At 47.8% G+C, this 25,223-nt stretch overlaps 1 protein-coding gene across 3 annotated transcripts in view; it reads right to left on the bottom strand.

Annotated features, from left to right (window-relative positions):
- Positions 1–25,223, bottom strand: part of LOC118211163 (agrin-like) — a 125,742-nt gene that overhangs the window by 76,456 nt on the left and 24,063 nt on the right. For 2 of the 3 annotated variants that reach the window (XM_035388080.1, XM_035388082.1), the window contains exons 3-4: positions 12,629–12,844; positions 1,273–1,497 (exon numbers count right to left, since the gene is read on the bottom strand). In XM_035388080.1, the coding sequence (XP_035243971.1) occupies positions 1,273–1,497; positions 12,629–12,844 (441 nt within the window). Of the gene's footprint in view, positions 1–1,272; positions 1,498–12,628; positions 12,845–18,982; positions 19,098–25,223 lie in introns of those variants that run through there. The other variant, XM_035388081.1, reaches the window with a different exon arrangement.

Raw genomic sequence — 25,223 nt, 5'->3', positions numbered from 1 at the left:
GGCGTTCTCCGCCATGTTCTCGAGGGTCCTCGTTTCTGAGCGTCTGGCACAGCTTTCTGCAACGGGCCCTGCATGCCCCAATCAGCCACGGAGCTGCGTTTCCGCATCACATCCGTTTCCAGAGAGATTACCGCTCTCCCAACGCCCGCGCACAAATTGGCGGAACTTAGCGGAGAGCGATTGTGAGAAATTAGACAATTCTAATTGCAGGGTGCGCTCGCATTATCACACAAGAAAACAGAAGGATGCAATCAGGACAAGAGGGAGGGAGAGAGAGAGAGGAGGGAGAGGAAGAAGGTTGTGGAAAACAAAGGGAGGAGATGAACAGACTGAAAAGAGTGAAAAGAGAGGGGAAGAGGTTTTTTTTTTCTACTTCCAAGAATGAAAGTACAAAGTGTACAGTTTACATACACAATGTGCTTATGTAATTCCTGTCTCCCGCATTGTACTGAACTGATGTTTGGTAGCAACCGGAGAGAGAAGAATGGAAGGAGAGAGAGAGAGATGAATGGAGGGAGAGGGATGGAGAGAGAAGAAAGGAGGGAGAGAGAAAGACAGAGAGAGAGAAAGAAAGAGGGAGGGAGAGATAGGAGAATGGAGAGAGAGAAAGAGATAAAGAAAGACATATAGAGAGAGAGAGAGAGGTAGTGAGGGAGGGGGAGAGAGAGGAGAATGGAAAGAGAGAGAGGAGAATGGAGGGGGAGAGACAGAGAGAGAGAGAAAGAGAGGGGGAAACAGAGTGAGAGAATGAGAGAGAGAGGAGAATGGAGAGAGAGAAGGAGAGGGAGGGAGATAGAGAGTGACAGAGAGAGAGAGGGGAGGAGGAGAGGGAGAGAGAGAGAGAGGAGAATGAGGGGGGGAGACAGAAAGAAAGAGAGAGAGAAAGAGAGGAGGAGAGGGAGGGGGAGGGAGAGGGAGAGAGTGAGAGAATGAGAGAGAGAGGAGAATGAGAGAGAGGAGGAGAGGGAGGGAGATAGAGAGAGACAGAGAGAGAGAGGGGAGGAGGAGAGGGAGAGAGAGAGAGGAGAATGAGGGGGGAGACAGAAAGAAAGAGAGAGAGAAAGAGAGGAGGAGAGGGAGGGAGATAGAGAGAGACAGAGAGAGAGAGAAAGAGCAGAGGAGGAGAGGGAGGGAGATGGAGAGAGACAGAGAGAGAGAGAGCAGAGGAGGAGAGGGATAGAGAGAGAGAGAGAGAGAGGGGAGGAGGAGAGGGAGAGGGATAGAGAGAGAGAGAGAGAAAGAGAAAGAGCAGAGGAGGAGAGGGAGGCTCACCGCAGGGTCCCTGGTGCTGCTTGCGGACGTTCTTCTGCTCGGCGCAGGCCTGCTTGTGGAGCTCGCACTCGCTGGGGTAGTCCCTGCCGTCGCTGCCGCACACGGGCGGCTCCGCGGGCGCGCCGCAGCTCAGCGGGCACATGCACTTGGCCGAGAGGCCGTCGGACGACTGCGCGCAGGTGCTGCCGTAGCTGCAGGTCACCTCGCTGCAGGGGTCCTTCAGGGCTGCGGAGACAGGGGGGGGGGGACGGGGGGGGGGGCGCTCCAATCAGTCACCTGGGGTTCAGCTCCGGGGTCAGCAGGATCCCTTCTGCATGTAGCTTAATACAACAGAAGCTGAAGCACATTTCTCTGCGTGTGTGGAGGGAAATACTAGCTAAGTATTACATTTACATTTAATATTAATGATTTCTCTGTCTGTCTCTCTCTCTATATACATACATATATATACAATTCTTTCATTCATTCATTAATTCATATTGTGCATATAGAAATGCATCTGAGAGTTTGTCTGAGTTTACCAAAAGGTCTACGAGCTACATTCCCTCACAAGTTTTAAAAACAACACGTTCGCAAGCTTCTCGCTGCGCAGCTGCACTTTTTTTTTCCCCACCGAGACCCAGGTGACCCAGTCAGGCCTTTCCACCCACCGAGCTCCGGTGCCCGACAGCAACATCCATCTGCCGTCTGCGCAAGCGTTCGCTTCTGACAAGCTGCTCAGCCCTCAGACCTGCCAGTTGCTTTAACTCTGATAAACGAGTGGGTGGGATGGAGATTCACATGAGACGATTCCACGCACATTAAAACAAAAAAAAAACAACAAAACGAAAAACTAAATTCACGCCCCGCCTGGCCGTCCCGCGGGGACTCAGTGAGATCAGAGCCGTTATTTTCTCGTTTATTATCGTTTTTGTGAATTTTGTGACTTTAAGCCGCTCAGGCTTTTAAAACGCGCGGCGGATGTGATTTTTCCGGAGAAGACTGCGCGGCTCTCGCTGCTGAAATGGTGAGCTGCAGGGCTGGAGAGACAGCTCACCCAATCCGCTCAGTAAACAGCGGGAGCAGGTCCAAGGGCAGGAAGTCCCCAGAGGCGGCTGATGTGGGGGCGGCGTCGGTGATGGTGCTAGTGGGGGGGGTGGTGGGGGGTGTGGAGGGTTGGGGGCGCGGGGGGGGGGGGGGTTGAGTTTCTGCCTCTTTCTCAGCCCAACCGGCACAGAGTTCCCCCCGGGAGGCCCGTCTGTTTGCACTCCAACAGTAAACAGCATTAGCCTTGAGCTCCTCCAACCCATTAAATTGTGGTGTGAGGCCGCCTCCGCCTCCGCCACCGCCACCCCCGCTGCCGCCGCCGCCGCGGAGAGGTGACCGGGGGCGAGCTCGACACGGGGCTTCGATCGGAATGCTAAGAGGCCGGGCCGCCCCTCTTTCTCACGCGGGCCTTCTCTCGAACCGTGGGCCGAGAGGCCAGCCGGGCGCCAGTCAGAGTGCGACCCGCTCCGCGCGCACACAGCGCCCCGACTCCAAGGGGCCCGGCTAATTTTCCACTTTATTCACTTACGCTCGTATTCTTTAGATGAAGGAGGCTCCCCGCTTTCGAGGAGCCTCCTCAGAGCCAAACGAGTCGAGCCCAGCCAGGTAGAAAAGCCGCGTAAGGAGGAAGCAAGCGGCACGGAGAGCTGTGCAATGGGGTGGGGGGGGGGGGAAGAGGCGGGGGCGGATTCAGGCATCCTCTTCCCAAAAAAAATAATGGTAAGATGGTGTGAAAAGAAGAAAAAAAGAGATGGAGAGAATGCGGGGGACGGAGAGACAAGAGAGAGCTCCCCTCCCCAGCTTACTCCCACCAAAAAAAAAAACCGCCTCTGTCTTCAACTACATTTATTGGCGCTCGATTCTGGCGGCCCGGATGGCGGGCCCGGCCGCGACGGCTGGTGGAGAGGCGTAACGAGGAGAGGGCGGGCGAAAATTTGAGGTAGGTAGAATATTAAAGAAGGGGGTGGGATGGCGATTAAGAGACTTAAGATTTTAAGATATACTTTATTGAACCCCGTGGGGTAATTTGTCCTCTGGAATTTCTCCGGAACCCATCCTTAGTTACCTAGGAGCCACAGTGCAGCGCCCAGGGACCAACTCCAGTTCTGAGGCCAGTGCTTTGGTCAAGGGCACCTGCAGGAGCGCACCTAACATGCAAGTCTTTGATGAGGGGGTGGGGCTGAATAATGAGGGGGGTGGGATAATGAGGAGGGGGTGGGGCAGGATAATGAGGGGGGTGGGATAATGAAGAGGGGGTGGGGCAGGACAATGAGGAAAGAACAGGGAGGTGCAGGCTCCATAACCAAGTAACTAAAGAGATGCCTCCACCTGTGTGGGGCAGATGAGGTGGGCAGGTCAGAGCCACACTGGGTGCTGCTCTCGTCTCCTTTTCACAAGACCAGGCTCCCAGAAGGCTGTGCGGCTGTCAGAACGCAGTCGGCCTTTATTCAGTCCTTGATATAGTTTTCAAGAGACCACTTCCCACTCACTCCCTACGTATTACAAAGAATGATCAGACGGCTGTATAATAAAGAGTGATCAGGCTGTGGTATAATAAAAGACTGAACAGCCTATTGTATAACAGTGAACAGGCTACTATGAATAGTGATCACTCTATAATAAAACTGCTCCTAGCAGTAGGTTGGACGGGTTAAATTCAGGAGACTAATTACCCCATGGGGTTCCTGAAAGAATCTAATCTCATCTCATCTTCTCATCTTATCTTTAAATAATAAAGACTGAACAAGATAATCCATAATAAAGACTGAACAGGCTACTGTATAATAAATAATGATCTCGTTGCTGTATAATAAACAGTTATCCGTTTGCTGTATAATAAACAGTGATCTGGTTGCTGTATAATAAACAGTTATCCGTTTGCTGTATAATAAACAGTGATCTGGTTGCTGTATAATAAACAGTTATCCGTTTGCTGTATAATAAACAGTGATCTGGTTGCTGTATAATAAACAGTGATCCATTTGCTGTGTAATAAATAGTGATCTGTTTGCTGTATAATAAATAGCGATCTCTTCGCTGTATAATAAACAGTGATCTGTTTGCTGTATAATAAATAGTGATCTGGTTGCTGTATAATAAATAGTGATCTGGTTGCTGTATAATAAAAAGACTGAACAGGTTACTGTACAATAAATTGAGATCTGGCTGCTATGGAGACGGACTGAAATCTACTACGTGCCTCTATTATCACTTTAGCTGAAAACATAACGAGGTAATTAACTGTGATTAGGCAGTGATTAATCTGACAAAGACCAATCATAATGTGCTTGGTGAAATTATCTTGTCAACTGAATGAACAAGGCGACAGGCTTCTGACAGCGGACAGAAAGAACGCAGTCTAAAATCCCTTTCGCTAACAAACGCACGCAACAGCGTGCACAGCGCAAACGTGCACACTGCGCAGCGCAATGTTTCCCAACAAGTTAGTTTCACAACTCAAGGCCACCTCCCCCAATGCCCCCACCACTGTTGTAGGCAGGATAATTTAAATAATGCACAGAAAAAATCTAACCGTAGTAGGATGGTACACTTTGACCATAGCAAAATCTTATAATGTTTTAAATGAAAGCCTATAAACGTTAAAAGGAATTGAGGAAGGTTGAGTAAACTGGCTCCAGAGTGGATAATCTTTGCAAGAGTTTAGAGAGCAGGAAGAAATGTTGGAGACTATATTGAAAAGACAGCTCTGAGACTAACGCCAGAGCTTTTGTGCAAGTGATCTCGCAGGCTTTAAAAACAAAGAGCTACCAAAAATATACTTTTAAATTTACCGATACGACTGCTGTTAATAATATATTTTATTTGCACAACGCTTTTCCCAAGCTCATCCATTTGGCCCAGGATGCAAGAAAAATATTAGCAATTTTTTTGTGTCCAATATTGCCATTAAGAAGGGAAAATTAGAGAATGACTTTAGTGCATAAATTAGGGAGGAGGGGGTTCTACTAATACCACAGCCATGATACTGTAGAGCGGGGGACTCAAACTGAATCCCAAGGGCGCTGCGCGGTGTTCGCGGGTTTTAGTGTTTAGTGTTTTCCTTTCAATCGGCCGCCAATCAAGGCCTTGAGAACAAGGTGCGCGTGTTCCTAAACCCAAAACGGGAAAACTTGTGCCGAGAACGTGCCGAAAAAGCACCCAACACTGCGCCCCCCCCAGGACTGGAGTTTGACTCCCGTGCTGTGGAGACACTCCACACCTATTTTTTTTTTACAGTACACGCTCCACCCGGGAAAGGGACGCGCAGATACATCAACAGTAAGAATGAGACACTCAGGAAGCATCAGATAACAAACGAGGCAGACACAGGTATCTGAAAAATGACCAAAAACGCACGGCAAATAAGTCAACGGACCCAGACGGAACACATCCAAGCCAAGCTAAAGATCTGAACCCATAAACCATTCACATATTTAGCTGAAGGAATATGTGGCAGTTTGCTGACTGCGTATAAGAAAATCGTCATGGTGACTAAATGGTAAATAGTTCAACAAGCACTGCTTAAATGCAGGCAAATGCACATTGCAGCTCGTTTGCAGTTACAATATAAAAAAAGAATATATATATATATTTTTTTTTTATTCTTCAGGGCAAAAAGAAATTAATTTCTGCACAATATAGAAAAGTGTACAGTTAGAGGTGCTGTTATGGGTTCTCCCCAAAAAAAAAAAGAGCGGGGCACAAGGCGCTTCCCGCAGTGAACAATTTAGTTCCGACAGTGCACATACACAACATAAAGAGTAACTCGGCATAAAGTAAGCAAATCGCACAACAAACAATAAAAACAAAAAAAAAACTTAAATCTAGACTCGTTAAACTGGAGCCGTTTAACCGAGAGGAGCCTCAAAGACACCCACCAGAAAATAAACGGCAGCGGCAGCGTCGCAGAACAGAAAGGGAGGGAGAACAAATGAGCCAGAAGGTCGTGAGTGCCACCTCCGGGCTCTCCCCCGGGCGAGGTGTTTAGCCAGAATGGCCTCAGCGAAATATCAAGCTGCAAATGAATAATAGAAAAAGCAGACTGTGCATTGCTCTTGATAAGGCCCCAATCCAGGCAAATAAATAATGCATAAATCAAGCCCAGAGGAAGCGGGCTGCTGCTCACACAGGAGCCTCGAACAGAGAGCCATTTTGCTTTCGTCTGAAACTTCAGGGCGAAGTCGGCGCAGGTGTGCTGGGAGACGTAAGAGACTCAGCAGCCCGGGAAAGCGGAGAGTAAGCTCGATGGTGTAAGGAAAGCGGAGAGTAAGCTCGATGGTGTAAGGAAAGTGGAGAGTAAGCTCGATGGTGTAAGGAAAGCGGAGAGTAAGCTCGATGGTGTAAGGAAAGCGGAGAGTAAGCTCGATGGTGTAAGGAAAGTGGAGAGTAAGCTCGATGGTGTAAGGAAAGCGGAGAGTAAGCTCGATGGTGTAAGGAAAGCGGAGAGTAAGCTCGATGGTGTAAGGAAAGTGGAGAGTAAGCTCGATGGTGTAAGGAAAGCGGAGAGTAAGCTCGACGGTGTAAGGAAAGTGGAGAGTAAGCTCGATGGTGTAAGGAAAGCGGAGAGTAAGCTCGATGGTGATCTCTGAGCGTCAGAGCGACAGAGCAGCGATCTTGGCAGCGGGTTTATCCGGCGTGTCGATTAGTCAGCGATTCACAGGACGGACGGAGAGTAAACCGCCAGGCCCTCTGGATCTGAAGTCCAAAGCCAGATCCACATCATCGTTGTGTATAAGTTAGATTGATAAGGTCAGTCCTCCATTGGCATTACTGACTCTCTTTTCATTCACACACACACACACACACACACACACACACACACACACACACACACACACACATACGCACACACACACACACACACACATACGCACACACACCCACCCTCACGAACACACACACATACGCATGCACAAACATATGCACACACATGCACACACACACGTGCACACACGCACGCATGAACATATGCACGCATTCTCAGACGTTTATATGCACACATTTACACGTAAGCAGACACATTCTCACTATACTACACCGTCTTCAGTGGAGCAGTGGATTGAATATTTCAGTATGTTTTGATAAGCCACTTCATTCCAAAAGCACTTTGAGAGACGGAGGGGCAGAAAGCAATAAAGAGAGACAATAAATGACCTAACAAATAATTTCATAAGCTTGAAAAGAAAACAAGACCATATCCCCGGGAAGGGCCCCATATATAATGGCTTACAAATATCACATATAAATATGGAAGATAAGCATCTCTGGCTGTCTCTCTCCCCATTATTTCTGTTATTGCTTAAAGTTGGAGATGGTCAGGGTCAACACAAAGGGCACATTCACAGGAACCATCTCCTGTCAGCCTCAACTCCCCCCTTCATCATCACGCTCATATTCAGACTCATACAGTACGGTGCCTCTGGGGAGCGTCAGAGTGATTTGCACACTGTTCGCTGACAAATATATCTGCCCCCCCCCCCCCCCCACCCACTTAACGAACTTCCACCTGAGGAATTCTGGGAAAACTGGCACTGGCACTCTAACCCGGTCCAGACAGGAGGCAGAGCGATGCTGGAAGAACGCTCTCTCTTCATTGAAGCAAAAAAAGAGGGAAAGAAAAGAAAGGAAGCTCGAGAGGCTCGGAGAAAGAGAGAGAGAGAGAAACTTTATGAGAGAGAAGGGGAGACAATAAGAGAGAAATGGACTGTGGACAGAGAGAAAGAGGGAAGGCGCCATCTTGGTTCAGTTTACGAATCTTTTGAAGTTCATTTTTTAAGCTTAAGGAGAATAAATGCTCGGAACCTGGAGTGAGCTACGTTTGTACCAAGGGGAGCTCGATAGAGTGACAGACAGAAAATGAGGGGAAAAAAAGAGAAAATGAAAAGGGAGAAACAGATGGAGAGGGAGACGGAGGCAGTGCAGCGAGGGGGCGGAGAGCAAACGAGAGAGAGTTGCTACGTGGAAATTAAATACATGCAAACGCATACAAATCCAGTAAACAATAAACACCATCACTAAACTCTCTATGTGCTCAAGCACACACACACACACAAATAAACTAACGTTGATGCGTCTGCTTATCCAGAATATGAAAATGGACCATTGTTCCCAGCTTGTACTCCCCGTATTTACTATTATGTTTTTGCATGTTGTGCTCTGTGTGTGTGAGAGGGGAGTATGCATTATTCAAGGCAATAAAATACATGAACGCATAAGTCAAAAGAAGTATAGTAAGACGGATATGGGGGGGTGGGGTGGGGTTGTAGGCTTTTTTTTTTTTTTAAAACAGCGCAAGGCCGCGTTATAATCTGTGACATCTCTCACGGGGAGCTGGCAGGTACACGGGAGCTCTGGATGAAGCGGGAGAGACGGGATCTGTTTAACAAGCACCGCACCCCCCGGTGGGGAGGGGAGGGGGGCGGGGGGGGGCAGGGGGGGGGGTGCGGGGGATCGCATTCAGAAACTCCATTATCGTTTGGAGGTGAGAGCCCCCTTCGCAGACAGCGGGCGTAGGGGTGGGGGTGGGGACGGGGACGGGGGTGGGGACGGGGGGTTGGGGGAGGGATATTTTCAGGTTTAGGAACGCGGAGCCGCCAGGTGAATAACAAACACCGGCGAATCGCGCGCGGTGAGAGCCGTGGATCGACGGTTTATTTATTTATGGACACCTCTGGCCCTCGCCGCCGTCGCCGCCGCTGCCCGCGCTCGTGAGAGAATGAAGACATCGCGCGATACCGCTCGGACGGGAAAATGAATTCTGCAGGAGCAGCCGTCCCAGTTAATTAGAGGTGTGGGGGGAAGGACAGGGAGGGATTGCGTAGAGCCGTACTGTCGAGGAAGAGAAAGAAACACGTAAAGAAAGAAAGAGAATTAGAGGGAGGAGAAGCAGCAAATCAAACGAAGAATGAGAGGAAGAGAAGGGGGGGGGAAGGCAAAACACTGAAAAACAAAAGAAAACAAAATGTGTCTGTCTGAGGAGGAGGAGGAGGAGGAGGAGGAGGAAGATGCACAAAACAGGTCCGCTGTTCTATGGCTGAACTACAATCTGGCAGCAAAAAGCCCAGACAATGAATAACATCTCACCATGGCAACACCATCACTGCATCCAATCAAATCAATATTGGAAGGAAAAACTTGCTGCTTTCGGTGTAAAGTTTTCTGGGGCTCCAAGTCACACAAAGCTGTTTGTCCAGGAAGAGAATGTTCATGCAGGGACCGGGTAATCACACTTCTGTCACCACAGACTTTGGGTGGCCCAAGGGGAAACGGATCGGAGGGGAGAATCACTCAAGGAAGAGAAACTATTCAGTTTAAAATTCCATCCACCAATGACTGATGAGCCTGAACAAGTCCACAGTAAAAAATCGCATGTGACCTTAAATGGTCTTTAAAAGGTACTGGGATTGCACTTGGAGGAATCCAGCTTCCCGATCTGATCTGACTGGATGTAAAAAGCATGAATCAGCCTCTGACCTGGTATGTGCTCAGTACTTCAGACCAAACACTTTTACTTGAGGTTGCTTGAAAATACCCACTGAACTTTTCAAGAAAGCCTTAAAAATACTTCACATTCCAGTTACTTATAACTAAGTGCCAAGTGACAAGTGTGAAAACCCCTCTATTTTACAGAGAACAGCCTCAGGCTTCAAACGCTCCAGGACTGGAGCTTGCTGCGGTGCTTTATATGCAAACATTCGTGGAGCTGGACCCGGCTGACATGCGAAGTATTAGCAACCTGTTGGCTCTAGCTCAACTGCCACCCCTCACGCCCCCAGGGAGACTGAACAAACATGGGGAATGGAATAATCTCCTTCGGTAATCAGAGGCCTGCCTCAGCGTAGAACAGGGCTGTGTGGGGAAACTGACACCTGCCTCCACCCACTACAGGCATGGGGAAGAAAGGACTCCACAACAGTCAGGAAATGATGGGGCCAATGGGGGGTTTTCTTTTAGCCACTCTCTCATATATTAATTTATTTTTCTTTTTTTTGTGGGGGGATGGGGGGATGGGGGGCTGGGGTGGGTAGGGGGGGGTATCTTCCATGAAATGGAATTAGTAGGATAGTTCCTATTTGAGCTTCTTCCTGAAGTTTCAGAGCTTTATAGCAATGAACTGGAAGTTTTTTTTTTCTCACAGTTCAACCTGTGTCCAGCAATTAAAGGGGAAGTAAAAACACAAACAGAACAGAATGCAGTCCCTTCATAACGCAGCAGCTACAGTAAATTACTTTGCTTTAATCATCCTCTAGCAAAGCAAGACTGAAAGTTACAAAAAAAAAAAAATTCAAAAGTTGCAGCTTACTGCAGCCCAGAGATGTCAGAAGGAAAAGGGTTTCAACTGGGCGAGGTGTGCCGCCAACAGGTAAATAAATCAGCGAGGGATCGATGCTTTCCTGTGATTGGGTCGCCAAGGCGTCTCAGAGCGCCGGGCGGGCCCGCGTGATCAATCCTGACTGCTGTCCGCATCACTTCCTGCTGAGCAGTGCAGCCCTGCAACCACGGCGACCCCCCCGCTGCTCCACACTGCTCTCTGCCGATCCTGCAGGGCCAGGCCGAGAAATGAGTTCTGAAGCCCCCTCTGGGCAGCTTTGGGCTGTTTCCCCTGCTCCAGACTCACGCATTATCAAGCAGAGTGCCCTCCTCTGTTCTGATTAAAACGGGTTGAATTTTTCTCAACCAGGCCGCTCAGCTGAAACACTCGTGAAAGTGCCACCTCTGCTCTCCCCCCCCCCCTCTTTTGAAACCCTCGGAGTGGTAACTGCGAACAGCCGGAAGGGGCCACTATCTGGCTATCTGTTCTTAGCGGCGTCTGAAGAGCTAACAAAGATAAATGCGATCCATAATTCTCCGATTCGGAGTGTAATTATGCAAAAATGTTCCAGAACGGTTTGGGCTTGGCCCTGTTGTCTCTCCGCATGTCACCCAAACTCACGGCAACAGGTATGCAGAGATCACTAAAAGGAGACACTGGCACTACACTCTGTGCTTCTAGGCAAGTAGGGGCTGCATGTTCCACCTGATTTCAAAACGCGCCCCCCCCTCACCATCTCCACCGATGGTAATTACAGTCTCTTTGACAGCCTGGTACACCAGGATCCACCTGCACTCATAATTACAGGCCATAGCAATCAAGTGCCCCAGCTTAAATACACCAAACCAAGCCTTGATTTTTAAAAATTGTGTACTTTGCATGCAATTTGTTGTTTCTTAATTTCACACTGTTCCCAACTGCACAGTGACCCTGATAGGAGCGTGTCGCAAAGCGCATTTAATGATTACTACACACACATTATTATTATTGTTATTATTATTATTATTGCATTTTGTAATATTTGTTATACAACTTGAAAGCAAAATAAGATGGTTCCATTCCTGATTTTGCCTAATAAAAGCATAACCAGCAGGAAGCTTTAAAATGTAATGAAATTTGACACCGGGAATACATGGCTGGGTCAGTGCTGTTGTTTCAGAGACGTACCAGAATCAGGCTCAGAGTCCTGACCCTCGCCTACACTGCAGCCTACAGGGCGGCCCCCGCCTACTCACAGGACATGATTCAATCCCACACGCCAGCTCGATTGCTCCGCTCTGCCTTATCGGACCCGTTCCAATGACCTTCGGTACGCACTTACTGTACTTACTGTCGCTTCGGATAAAAGCGTCTGCCAAAAAAACGTAATGTAATGTGTCTGTCTGACTGACTGACTTTTTTAATCGTCCTTTTTCAGCACTTGTCATCAGACACGCTTTTAGAAAATCAGATGGCCATGTACAGCTTGAAACTAAGCCTGGAGATTTGCAGTGTCTGTCTCAGACAGGAGGAGCTTTGAGCACTATATACCACAACTACAGCTACTAATGCTGAGGCCACACCCACTGAAGGCTCGTGCTGTGCCTGATCTCATTCATCATTCTGCTGATGAACATAGTATCTAGGATATAAGATATGATATCCCAGGTACTATGATATGATATGAAGACAAAGAGCTTTGTTCACAGAACACAACATCATTTTCACAACCTGGATGTGAACCTGCAGTCAGCTATGCCACACACTGCCCTCCTCTTGTCTGACAGTGGAGCGTGCTTCAGAGCTGGGAGGGGGTATAAGACTGGGGAGGGGGGGGGGGGGGCAGGGATATAAGATTGGGGAGGGGGGGTATACGACTGGGGAAGGGGGGTATAAGACTGGGGAGGGGGTATAAGACTGGGAAAGGGGGTATAAGCCTGGGGAGGGGGGGTATAAGCCTGGGGAGGGGGGGTATAAGCCTGGGGAGGGGGGGTATAAGACTGGAGAGGAAGGGGGCGGGGTTCGTTTGTTGGTACTCACCGCAGGGCCCCTTGCGCACCACCTTCAGCCGCCGCTGCGTGCTGCACTGCGCCTTCTCCAGCTCGCACTCGTTGGAGTAGGTGGAGGAGTCGGAGCCGCACACGGGCGCCACCACCGAGGGGCACGCCGTCTTCTTGCACACGCACTCGCCCTTGGAGGGGTCCGCCGGGGTCTTCTCGCACACCGCCCCGAAACCACACAGCACCCCGCGGCAGCCTGTTGGGTAGACACGGGAGACAGAACACGGGAGGGGGGGGAGAAACGTTAGCCGCCATTTCCTTCTATGGATGATAGGGGCTCCCTGACCTCCCTGCTTAATTAGGGCAGAGAGGGGAGGAGCTATGCAAATTTCACCTGAGCTCAGAACGTGTGGCACAGTGGCTGTTTTCCGCTCACAGTAGTGCACATTTTGCGTGCGAGGAAAGCAAACCTGACATTATTCACTATAAGAGCATCCAAGTGCTCACAGCCCAAATCTGACACTATTCACTGGCAATGCATTCGAGTCCTTAGGGTGACGATGAATAAATCTCCTGTATTTCCCCACTTCATTCAAAGCCATTTATATGTGTGCCCTGCAGTGGATTCACACAGTAATGTAGTTTCTGTGTTTATCAGGAGGGCTTTAGGGATTAAACTGGTGAAGCTGGTGCCGGTGCGACAGATTTCGGGGTGTTTTCTCTTCTTTCATTCGCTATGAGTGCAGTTTCTTAAGGTGCATACAAACTACTGTGCTCGGTGACACTCTCTGCATGACTGAAAAAGTCACGCGGTTTCAAATAAAAACATTCAGCAAACAGATCTGCAGCCACTCTGTCTCTGTGTCTCTGTGTCTCCAGACCGGGGCTGTGTCTTTGCACACCACACTCTCACCTCATCTCAAAAAGATAAAAGACTTTCGATTAAAGGTGCACTCTTGAATTGTTTAGCCGTTCAGATTTTCTTGACACACTGTGCTAGAAATCCTTTCGCTGTCAAAAGGGACGAAAAGCAGGCAAACATTTGGTTATAACCGCGCCTGAAAATAGGCCTGGTCTATGCGCTCTGGTGCACAAAAGCAGGACTCTGCTCACCAGGAGGGCAGCATTCACCTCAGACGCCCCGTGCCTGGAGCAGCACTAGGGACCGGGCGGCTAGTACTGAGAGAATCTCCCCGCCTTTGATGAAAGGAAACCGGCAGAAAGCTCACGGGCCGGGCCACGGGCCAACGGAAATCAAGCTGCATCCCGATTTTGAGATTTGCCCTAAGGGCTAGCAGGGAGCTCTCAGCCCCGTCGTCAGACCCGGCCCCCGGCCCCCGCCCCCCGGCCCCCGGCCCCCGGCCCCCGCCCCCCGGCCCCCGACCCGACCTGACCCGACCCGGCCGGTGCTGCTTTTCGCAAACGCGATTCTGGCAAAGTTGGCCGTGACCACACCCATGAGACGCTGGAGGGGGTTGGCGAGGGTGGCGGGGGGGTTACCAGGCAACATCAACAGCGAGGTTAAAGACAGCATCGCGCAAGCAGGTGTGACCGTTTCCCCTGCTGCTTAACTCTGCTGCTATATAAGACCCAAGCAGCTCTCGAGGGCTCCACCACTAGTGTACCTGCCACAGGAGTCTTAATTATCCAAACACCGAACACGGAAAGTCGCACTGCTCAGCTCACAAACAAAACAAACTGAACGGGTTACAATCAATCAAACCCCCGCTGGTCTTACGTTCGGAAGGTGACGCTAAATCAAACAAGGGTCAGAAATGACACACGTGAATTCAGAGTACACACGGATTGTGACAACAGAGATAAAGATAGCCTAAGGGTGGTGGTGGGGGGGGGGGGGGGGGGGGGTGAGGTGTCGGTGGACAGCAGGGAGAATATGAGAGAGTGCTTTTATTATAGCATCTGTTCTCAAAGGAGCTTCACCAATAGAGAAGATAAAAGACAGCGAGCCAGGGGAAACAGCACAGACAGAGCGCGGAAACCAGGGCTGTATAAAGATGCTTCAGCCATATTACCGCCCAGGAAATTAATTCTGAGCATAACGCGCGATAAATAAAAAATTGCACAAAGAAAATCCACGCGCCACGCTGGAGTCTGGCGACAAAGCTGGAGAGGTGGATCTAAAGGGGACACCATGGAAACGATCACGCCGCCTGATGCCTCCAGAATAGGTTTGCGCACCAAATTAAGCAGAGAACTTAAGGAGAAAAGGTAGCCACAGTTATCACGTCACATCGTTTTCACTTTGTGCCATAAATACTGAAACCCAGGGGTAAGACTAACTGTACGGCCCTTGTTCAACTGGTTTGTGTCATACTCTGTGACTGTGACTCCATTTTCTTCTAATAAGGTCATATCATAACTGTCTTATCCATTCAACACTACGCCTGCTTTGTGCCATCAAGGAAATGACAAAAAAAAAAAAAAAAATGCAGTGCAACATAAGTGCACCATATGAATCCTCAGGGTTTAAATGTAAAAGTTTTTTAAGATTAGTCTTAAACCAGACGCAGCTTCTGTTCTAAGCCAGACGACGTTACATTGGTGGATGAGGGAGCGACAGGACTCGCGCTTCTCACTGTGATGTGATTACACAGGCCGCCCGGGGCCATGTTTTTTTCCTCACCGCGCTTCTCACCCGCACCGAAAATGGCTTTCAAATGAAAAGTGTACTATTTAATTGTTTTGGCATTCAGATTCCCCCCGATACCCCGTGGTTGAAATCCTGCTGCTGCCAAAAGGAGGGGGGAAAAAAAGCAGACAAACATCTGGTGATAAATGAGACCGGCGCCCATCAGAGTCCAGTACGGCTCGCGCCGTTTCAAGATTTTAACAGCCTCTCTCTGATTACTTCCTCCACAGCCGTAAACCCATTAAAAAAAAGCTCGGGATTGAAGGAACCTTGGGTACTTCCCCTGTGGCACTGGGCAGTGCACGCAGACAAACAGATTGATTCAGTGTCAGGGATAAGCTTTTTCGAGTTTGCAGAGCGGTCAATAACAATACACAAATATGTACAAACTGTTTTACCAAATATAATTTGTATTTTATGTCGGAAACATTGCAACGGGGATCAGCGGTGTTTTGGCTCAAACATGTAGTTCATCCATCCAGAGTCCTGCCCCATTCCTTGACATTAATCATGCACACAATCTGAAATGGTTTTCGATTGCTCCTGAAAAATAGCAGGATGAGGTGAGAGTTTATGGGCAGGAAGAAACATTTCAATAAATACAAGGACAGAACATTAACCCTTTAATGTGTGAGATCACAAATATGTGATTAGAACGTTCTTAACTGAACATTCTAATGCTGATGTAACAGTCATTACTGGTAACTGAAGTCAACAAAGTTCTAAAACACTGACTTAGAATTTTGAAGAAAAAAAAAACATTCTAAAAAACCTACTCTTCAAAGAGTTAATAGCATATGCAGCATGGTTTTGCCTATAACCAGTGTTTTTGAGCAGTGAGAGAGCCTGTGAGCAAAGAACACGCAATTCTGCCAACAACGCCGGGCTTCCTCCCACGGCAGATGCACAGGAGCCGTCCGGAGGCCCCAACAACTGCTGAACGCAGGAAATCGTTCTCGGCTCACGCGATTCTGACAGTTCGAAATGTATCGCTCGGCCAAAGCAGAAACAAAACAAAACAAATATGCACCGGCTTTTTCCAATTGTGTCTTAACACAGAATGAGTAATTGCGGGACCCTGGTGCTCTGTCGATTTTCTAACCAAAACAAGTCCAGTGTGGCTCCTGTGTGGAAGAGCCAATGACGGATAAAGGTTTCAGATTCAGCGTTCCAGGAGCAAGTACTAATCAGACTCCAGGGGTTCACTGTTCATAAACAATAAATACAGTGCAGAGACCCTTAGAACACCCACCCTACTGCCTGAGCGTCCAGTGCAACAAAGAGCACTGCCTTGGCTTAGGGATCGAGCATGGGAGAGGATGATTGGCTATGAACATGAATGGGTGCGCATGTCTGATCATATATCATTTAAGTTTCAATCATACATCATATAAGGAATTGTCATTCATGGCAACGCAGCTATGCTGCATTTGATGGGAAAATGGGGAAAAATACAGTACTGTTGTAATAATAATAGACACGCCAAACCATGTAGAAATCTGTCATAGCAACACAACCTGTTCCGTTCACCCACCTTCAACCTGACAACTGGCTGAGATAGTTCATACATTCACATTACGATGTTAATACATGAAAATGTATACAAAACATCTAAATATAACAGATACATATGAAAATAGTTATCCTACTGTAAAATACTGGCTTCCAGCTTATTTATTAATGGTTAAGGGAAGATCAACATGAATAGATGAACCATCAATTATCAATGTTTGACCGGTTGGATTTGAATAAGGAGATTTGTTTAACTGAGGCCAGAGATTTAAACTGCAGTGCGAAAAGCATAAAAACATAATTGTGATACAATTTCCATACGCAGGTACCACTCTGTTCTTCACCACCACAGTATGCAATCCAAGCTATTTTGTTTGATTGTTTAATAAAAAAGTATAAACACCTTAATAACCTACATAAATCTTCCTTCCTTGCTTTAAAATAGTTCTCCAAATACCAGGAATTTTGAGTATCAATATTATAATCAGCTTATAACTCATATATTTATATATGTGAAATACGGTTTGCTGCTAGGGTCATAATGCTTATGATTACGTGCTTTATAAACTCATGTCAGTTATTATAATGTGGTCACAGTGTTTGTTTTCTTATGACAGGCTTTATGGCCGTTGTTTAGAGTAGATGTACGCATGATGAATACTGCATGAAATCCACTTTAACTAAAGCCTCACCTCATCACCATTTTTCATTCAACTGAGACTTTTCATCCGACACCTCTCGAAACGAACATGATTTGATGAATGATCTTAGCTCTTCATACAACGCTTTTATGTTCTGTTTTTAGGTTTGGACATAATGAGTCTTTACACCTGGCAGCAGTACAGAAGGTTATGTATGCGACACCTGTGGTTGTCAAATTCATCTACTAATCGACTAATAGTACAATTACTAATGACAATTTACTGGGACAGTCTTACTTATGCAAACATGAAACTAATGTTAGAGAGTAGCACCAGTTATTGTGATGTGTTTTCAATGAGAGATCCCCAAACCTGTGTCAGAACTGTGTCACACCTGCTGCCAGGTGATTGGTAGGTTGGGGACCATTTCCTATTGTTTTCTTCTTCTTTTTTTGTTTGTTTAATTATGCATTAAATTCTAAAACGTCTGAACTTCAAAGTAGTGTTGAAATTGGACTTAAACAATTATCATAAATTATTTCACAGAAAATGTTGTTTAGGCCTTCTGGTTATGAGACACAGAGATAAATAGAATGAAGGAACGGAAGAGCACCTGGCTTGCAGAATGAAAGCAGGCCCTCATTCTGTGGAAAGCACGGAGAGAAAATTGAGTTCTGAAAGGACCCTCACTCTTCCCATTTCCACACACACACAAAAAATACCCATAATTCCCTCTACTTCCCTCTGAGCTCTCTGAGCTGACTGAAGCCCCCCATGCCAGATAAGCCCGAGCCAAAGTATTCACTTGCACAAAATCACGACAAGAGCACTCCTTACACGTGCTCACACACGCAAAAAAAAAAAAAAAAGGCCAATTTGTCCACTGTACAGACGGGGCAGAACCGCTCGCCCAATTTCTTTGGGTGGGTGAATTTTCTGAGGCTCAGAAATCAGATAGGGGTTCACGGGCGGACATGTTGGAGAAAAATAAACCCACGGAGGAGCGCGGGCACCCGGATCCGCTTCACCACACTTTCCGCTGCCAGAAAACTGCGTTGTTATCATCACGGCTACAAATCCTCCATTGACAACACAGTTATGTTAGTTCACAGATTATATTGAATTACACCGCATTACTACATAGGGGGTATCAGTTGCGGCTATGCTGAGCTACCACGGATGCAGAATCTGACAAGGAATTAAAAAGCTGCAACGCCACAACATGGCAGAATATCAAAATATAATAGGGTGGGGTGGGGGGGGGGGGGGGGGGAGGTTGCATGTGAGAGTATCTGGTGTCTTTCTGGACATTAAAATTAAAAGCAAGCCCGTCTCACCAGGGCGCACAATATTAAGACCTAATGGAGCCTTCATGGCAAGCCCGATTCTGTCACCCTTCATCCGCGCCACAGTGGAAAGCGGGCCGAGCTGTGGAAAAGATTACAACTTCCTGCAATACACATGAATAAATCACCAGCGCCTGGCAGCCACGCTACGCGAGATTCAATTATTCAAAAGCGTCCAGAGAGGCTCTGTTGTAAGGGAAGTGCTCCTTTTTTAATCTCGACGCGCTTTCGCACGAGCTCCTTACCTCTCCGCCTCTCTCCCCGACTCGGCGACGTTTCGCTCTCTCGCTCCCCTCTCATCTTTAATTTCTCAACCGGAGGGCTCCGCACGCTAGCCCCAGCCTCGGCCCCCGCCGCCGGCTTCCCCTCCGCCGGAGTCCCTGTCTCCTTTCATGCTTTCTCTCCCCACGTCTTCCTCCCTCCCCATCTGTCATACCCTCCAGTTCCATTTCCTCCATTTCCTCCCTCCTCCCTCTCCCTTTCTCTCTCTTCCTCTGTTTCAGTTTCTGCGCGTGTCCCCCTCCATCTTTCTCTCCTGCTCTCTTCATTTCTTACCTCCCCCTGTCTCTTTCTTTCCTTTTCTTCCATTTCCATCTGCCTACCCCCATCACATCCATTTGTCTCTCGTATCCCCCCCCCCCCACCGCCCCACACTCTCTCACTCTTGATTCCCATAGGTTAACTGCCCCTCTTTTTCCGTCCTCCGCATCGCAAAACAAAAAAAACAAGCGAGCGAACCGGGAGAACTTGAGAAGGGAAAAGTGAGGCTCAATCACCACGGCTGAATGGAAGCCTGATTTCAGCCCAGGCTTGTTTCCAGATAAGAAAGGCCTGCTGATGGGGAGGAAGAGGGCATGTTTGTGGGGGGTGGGTATAGGGGTGGGGGGGGGTCAGGGTTACAGAGCTCTCCAGCAGTGCCTGTCTCAGATCTGAGCGTCGTCCTTTAACAGGGACTGAACCACAGAAACGGCATCCTTCCCACCCTTATGAGTGCCACTTATTCCCATTGACTGCACATGTCACGGTGGTTAGGTCCTTGAAACAGTAATAAATAAACAAATCCTGGTCATTTGGTATCAGCCATTACAATGCGTAATGCACAGCTCACAGCCAAAAATATGGAAAGTGCTATGGAAGCAACGTTGGAGATACAGATGTTTTACTCTTACGACAGTAATCGGTGCATGAAATTGCCTTGGCACGCAAAGTTAACACACTCTGACAAATTATGACTCTTATAAGGGAACAGGTATCAATAATAGCTCACAAACCGCAGTCAGTCAGTTATGATGACTTGAGAAAGTAGAAATTGTCACACAGAAAACACACAAATTTATAACAATGTAGTGTTAGGTTTGTCTGTATTAAGTAAAACCCTACATCACAGCAAGATTTTTGCCAGCACAATTTTTCTCAGGGCATTAATAAAGATGCTATGCACCTTCTGTCTACTGTAACTCAACTGGGGACTTTATGAGTGAATCACCTGCTGTATTTAATTGTATTAGTCTAACAGCGCTTTTCTATGGTATTATTATTTTTAAGGCACATTGAAAGTCTGAACCTTCCAGCACAGTGCACAGACGCGCTTATCTGTCAGTGACACGTGCACCCCCCTCTCGCCCAAGGAGAGCTTCTCAGCCTGCACTCAGCCAACAGTGCAAAGACACCAGGGGGCTGTTCATTTTCAAACGCCATTTGGTTGATTATCAAGAAGAGAGAAAATCTGCCGCACTCACCCTGCGTGTGAGTGTTTATTTTTTTTTTCCAAGGTACCAGAAAGCCAGATTTAACTGTTGATAGATGACTGTTCATTAAACGGTACCTCTGGTGGGATTTTTCTGAAAAATATCAGCTGTTCATTTAGCAAAGGACTCGAAACTAATGGTAAGAATTTCCGGAAGAGGTTTAAATGTAAAAGTGAACCCCAGGGCATGCTGGGGCTCACTGCTCAAGGCCTGATCCGTCAGCTTTCCAACTGTCACAACAGCGCCGGAGGTGAGCCCAGCTTAACTCCCGCAGACTGGTCCTCATAGCGGAGGTGAGCCCAGCTTAACTCCCGCAGGCTGGTCCTCATATCGATGGTGAGCCTGGATTAACCCCCACAGACTGGTCCTCATAGCGGAGGTGAACCTGGATTAACCCCCACAGACTGGTCCTCATAGCGGAGGTGAGTCTGGATTAACCCCCACAGACTGGTCCTCATAGCGGAGGTGAGTCTGGATTAACCCCCACAGACTGGTCCTCATGGCGGAGGTGAGCCTGGATTAACCCCCACAGACTGGTCCTCATAGCGGAGGTGAGTCTGGATTAACCCCCACAGACTGGTCCTCATAGCGGAGGTGAGTCTGGATTAACCCCCACAGACTGGTCCTCTTAGCGGAGGTGAGCCTGGATTAACCCCCACAGACTGGTCCTCATAGCGGAGGTGAGTCTGGATTAACCCCCACAGACTGGTCCTCATAGCGGAGGTGAGCCTGGATTAACCCCCACAGACTGGTCCTCATAGCGGAGGTGAGTCTGGATTAACCCCCACAGACTGGTCCTCATAGCGGAGGTGAGCCTGGATTAACCCCCACAGACTGGTCCTCATAGCGGAGGTGAGTCTGGATTAACCCCCACAGACTGGTCCTCACAGCGGAGGTGAGCCTGGATTAACCCCCACAGACTGGTCCTCATAGCGGAGGTGAGTCTGGATTAACCTCCACAGACTGGTCCTCATGGCGGAGGTGAGCCTGGATTAACCCCCACAGGCCGTTCCTCGTAGTGGTGGCCGGGCCCCGTTCGCCGCCAGACACAGAGTCCGCCACGGCCTACCTTTTCCCATCTCTCACACCGCTCTGATCGATAGCCCGCGTAGCTCGATCAATACCGCCGCAAATCACTTCATTCTCTCTCTCTCTCTCTCTCTCTCTCTCTCTCTCTCCTCCTGCAGCCAGGAGGAAAAAGAAGCAACTTCAAAAAAAAAAAAGAAAAGAAAAAAGGCTTTCCGCCATTCTCCCAACTGAACGTGAAATAAAGCCCATTAAAAGCCACTGAGCAGTCAGGCGTCAGAGAGCTCATCCTAGCAGATGTCGTACGGTGCGTCCCTTCCCTCCTTTCGAACAGCCCTCTGAAGCGAACGCAGCATATCGCTGCGTTTATTTAAACTGAGGCAGACCCTCGGCCGTCTACGAAACGAAACTTCTCTCTGCCGAGAAAATGAAGGACGTGTCCATCGGTCCAGCGAGTATGAAGGTTGATATACTGCACTGCGTGTACTGTGGGTGTGTTTGTACAGCCTTTGTACATTTTCACAATGAGCGTACATGCTTACATACATAAATATATGTATGCTACATCGTACAGTATATTGAGTGTGTTTGCATATTCGCACACGGCATTCATATTTCCATGAATACTGAATTGCGTAGTGCCATATGAAAGTGTGCGTTTGCTTCTTTAAAGACAATATGCAAATTGTAACCCAAACACCAATGACCTAGAGGCAGCTTCACTTCAAAGAATGTTTGCTTGAGCTGAGATTAGAAAATGAAATAATTACCCGCTACATTTAACTCTATAGGTGGAGTATTTCGTTTTTAATACTTCCTGGGAGTGTACGTGTGTGTGTGTGTGTGTGTGTGTGCGTGCGTGTGTGTGCACAACAGTATAAGGGTGTGTGAATCTGAATGTGACCTAGTAAATGTGTGTGTTTGTATTAACTAAATTATCTCTACCCCTGTCCTGTTTTTTTTTTAACCATAAATACAGGGAAGCAGATAGTCAGGTCTATGTGCTGTAGTTTTCATTGCTGTCAGTGGCTGAGGCTACACTGGATAAATGACTAGATTAAAGTTTCCTTTTTTTTTTTTTTTTGCTTTTCTTTGGCCATTTTACATCACGTGACGTTCTCTCCTTTGCCCATCTCCTGACTGCACCTTTACCAGCTCTGTGCCACACCTGCACGAGTACAAGAACCAAAGGAGCGGCTTCTGAGCAGTACAGCAACTATCAGAAAAGCACACGCGTACACATCACTCATACAGTACGAGTACGCGCGCGCACACACACCCACCCACGCACACAGCGCACGTTCATTCCTCCTCTTCCACGGTTTCAGCATCGCGCCAATGCGCCCATTAGAACGCTCCATCTTTCAATTGAATTTGCGGATAATTGCATGCACAGGGAGGCCACAAGATGCACGCGCTCTGCAATTTGCAGCCGAGGAGGGGGGAAAAACAGACAGCTCAATGAAAAATGAAGTGTAATTTGCTTGTTTTTTTTTTTTTTTTTTTTTTTAAATAATGGTTTTCACGCCGACCTTTATAAAGATAAACCCTGGCTGTTTCAAATCCAATTGGGAGCTGGAAGATAGAGAGAGGGGAGGCAGGGGGGGTTAGGGGGGGGTTCCAATCCGTGGCCCAAAGTGAGAGCGAATGGCTTGAGTGACACTCCTTCCCATGCTGTCCAGCACTGCATCAACATGACTGGATCAAGAGATTAATGCCATCGCTCTGGGCCTTTCAAATATTTGGCTCCCCATATTGTCCGCTGTTGTTAACAGTCGGCAGGAAGTGCCGGTGAATTGGGATTTTGGAGAGCAGGGTAAGTGCAAATGATGTCATTAAGAGCATGCCTGAATGAATTATCAGAAGTGGATGGGGGATTTAGTGCATTGTGACCTCATGAGTGTGTGTGTGTGTGTGTGTGTGTGTGTGTGCACGCATCTATGGAAAAAGGTTGGCCAAATCAGTAGCAAAAAAAGTTGACAGTCAATACTTTATGCCACAACAAAACCACAATTGGATGCAAGTCCAAAAACCGCACAGCGTTAGCATCACACGGACTGCGCACTGCGCAGCCCCAAAGGAACTTCACTTCTGTTCTCACAAAGGCCAAAAAGGGCATCCCCAATAAATGAGCTCCTGTGCTCCCCTCCTCTCACTCCATCACCCTTCACAGGCTCCATTACATCACAAGGAACAGATCCCGTTTAATTAAACTACACTCTCAATCTATTCAGAGACGGACAGGAGAGAAATACCCTTTTTTTATTTAAGTGAAACTTGAATCCAGAACAAAAGGGATTAAATCGAGTGAAATGTGAGCTAAAATGGAACATTAAAATTCTGGGATTTCTTTTGAAAGCAGAATTTCTGATGTCGTCCACCGACATTAAACCTGATGGCCAATATCAGCACTTCACCGCGTCATATCATTATATACTGCATAGGCCACTCTGTCAGTTTTATAATACTAGACAAGGAAAGAACATTTCTGGCATGAAATATTGCATGTACTGTATTACGATACTGTATAACATTCACAATATATACTTTACAGAACATTTGAGGCATTTGGCAGACACTCTTATCAAGAGCAACTGGGACAGCTTTCAGTTTAACATAATATCCATTTATACTGCTAGATATAGACCGAAGAAATGTAAGTGAAGTACTTTGCTCAAGGGTAAAACCACAGTGCCCTACCTATGAATTGAAACTGGAACTTTTGGATTAGAAGCCAAGTACCATAATGGTTATACATATACTGCAAAACATATGCAAGTCCACACATGCGGGGAAAAAAAATAGTTGAAATGGTCTATAAGGTTCTTGAACATCAAATTAAATGTCGCTCATATGTCAGATTTCACATTCAGGTATAAATGGACTTTGTACCTGTAAACTGTGGATTAGCTGATATAGCAGGCCAGCTCTGGTCCCCAGTAGGTCTGCCACTGTGTAGAACAATGGTTCCCAACCCTGTTCCTGGGGAGTTACTGTCCTGTAGGTTTCCATTTTTACCCTAATTTGGCAGGCCTGATTCCATTAATTACCAGCTCAGCGAGATCTCCAGCTCTTGAATGAGGTGTGCTTTGTTACGGCATGGAGTGAAAACCTTCGTGACGGCAGACCTCCAGGAGCAGTGTTGGGAACCCCTGGTGTGGAGAGCAGACGGGGAGACGCCTTGCCCAACGCAGTAATGAAAAGCTTTCCTTTCGCTCTCTCCGAAGAACGCGTGACTCCAGGCTGAGGACTAGCGCCACTCAGCCGACAGGCAACGTTCCCCCTTCCCAGGGTGCCCACTCTCGTTGTTCCGTCATTTAAAGCCAGGGTATAAACGGCGACACGCTCCCCCCTGCAGGGGCCGTACGCCCACTCTTTATAATCGGCGGGCCGTGCTTCCGCTCGCTCGCTCGCCGGGGCCCTGGGGGGTGCCAGCCGAAACGAGCAGGAAGCGCTTCGTTTTTCCCCCTCTGCCGCCTCCGGGTAATGGCGCACTTTAAACAGAGGGCCGAGCAGTGGGCGGTGCGGGAGGGGATGCCTCTCTCGCCAGCAGATGTGCACGTAAGCGCGTAAATGCGCTGCTTTTCCATATACATTTCAGCCTGGGGTTGTGTTGCTGCAGATACAGCTTTTTTTGTTTGAGTTTTTTATTTATTTTTTTTTACATATTTTTACTGTTTTTTTTTTATTTTTGTTTTTTTTACTGTTTTTA

The sequence above is a fragment of the Anguilla anguilla genome, chromosome 13, assembly GCF_013347855.1.
Source record: "Anguilla anguilla isolate fAngAng1 chromosome 13, fAngAng1.pri, whole genome shotgun sequence".
Classification (NCBI taxonomy): Eukaryota; Metazoa; Chordata; class Actinopteri; order Anguilliformes; family Anguillidae; genus Anguilla; species Anguilla anguilla.
The sequence above is the reverse complement of the archived record's forward strand: the minus strand, read 5'-3'. Positions and strand labels throughout refer to the sequence as shown.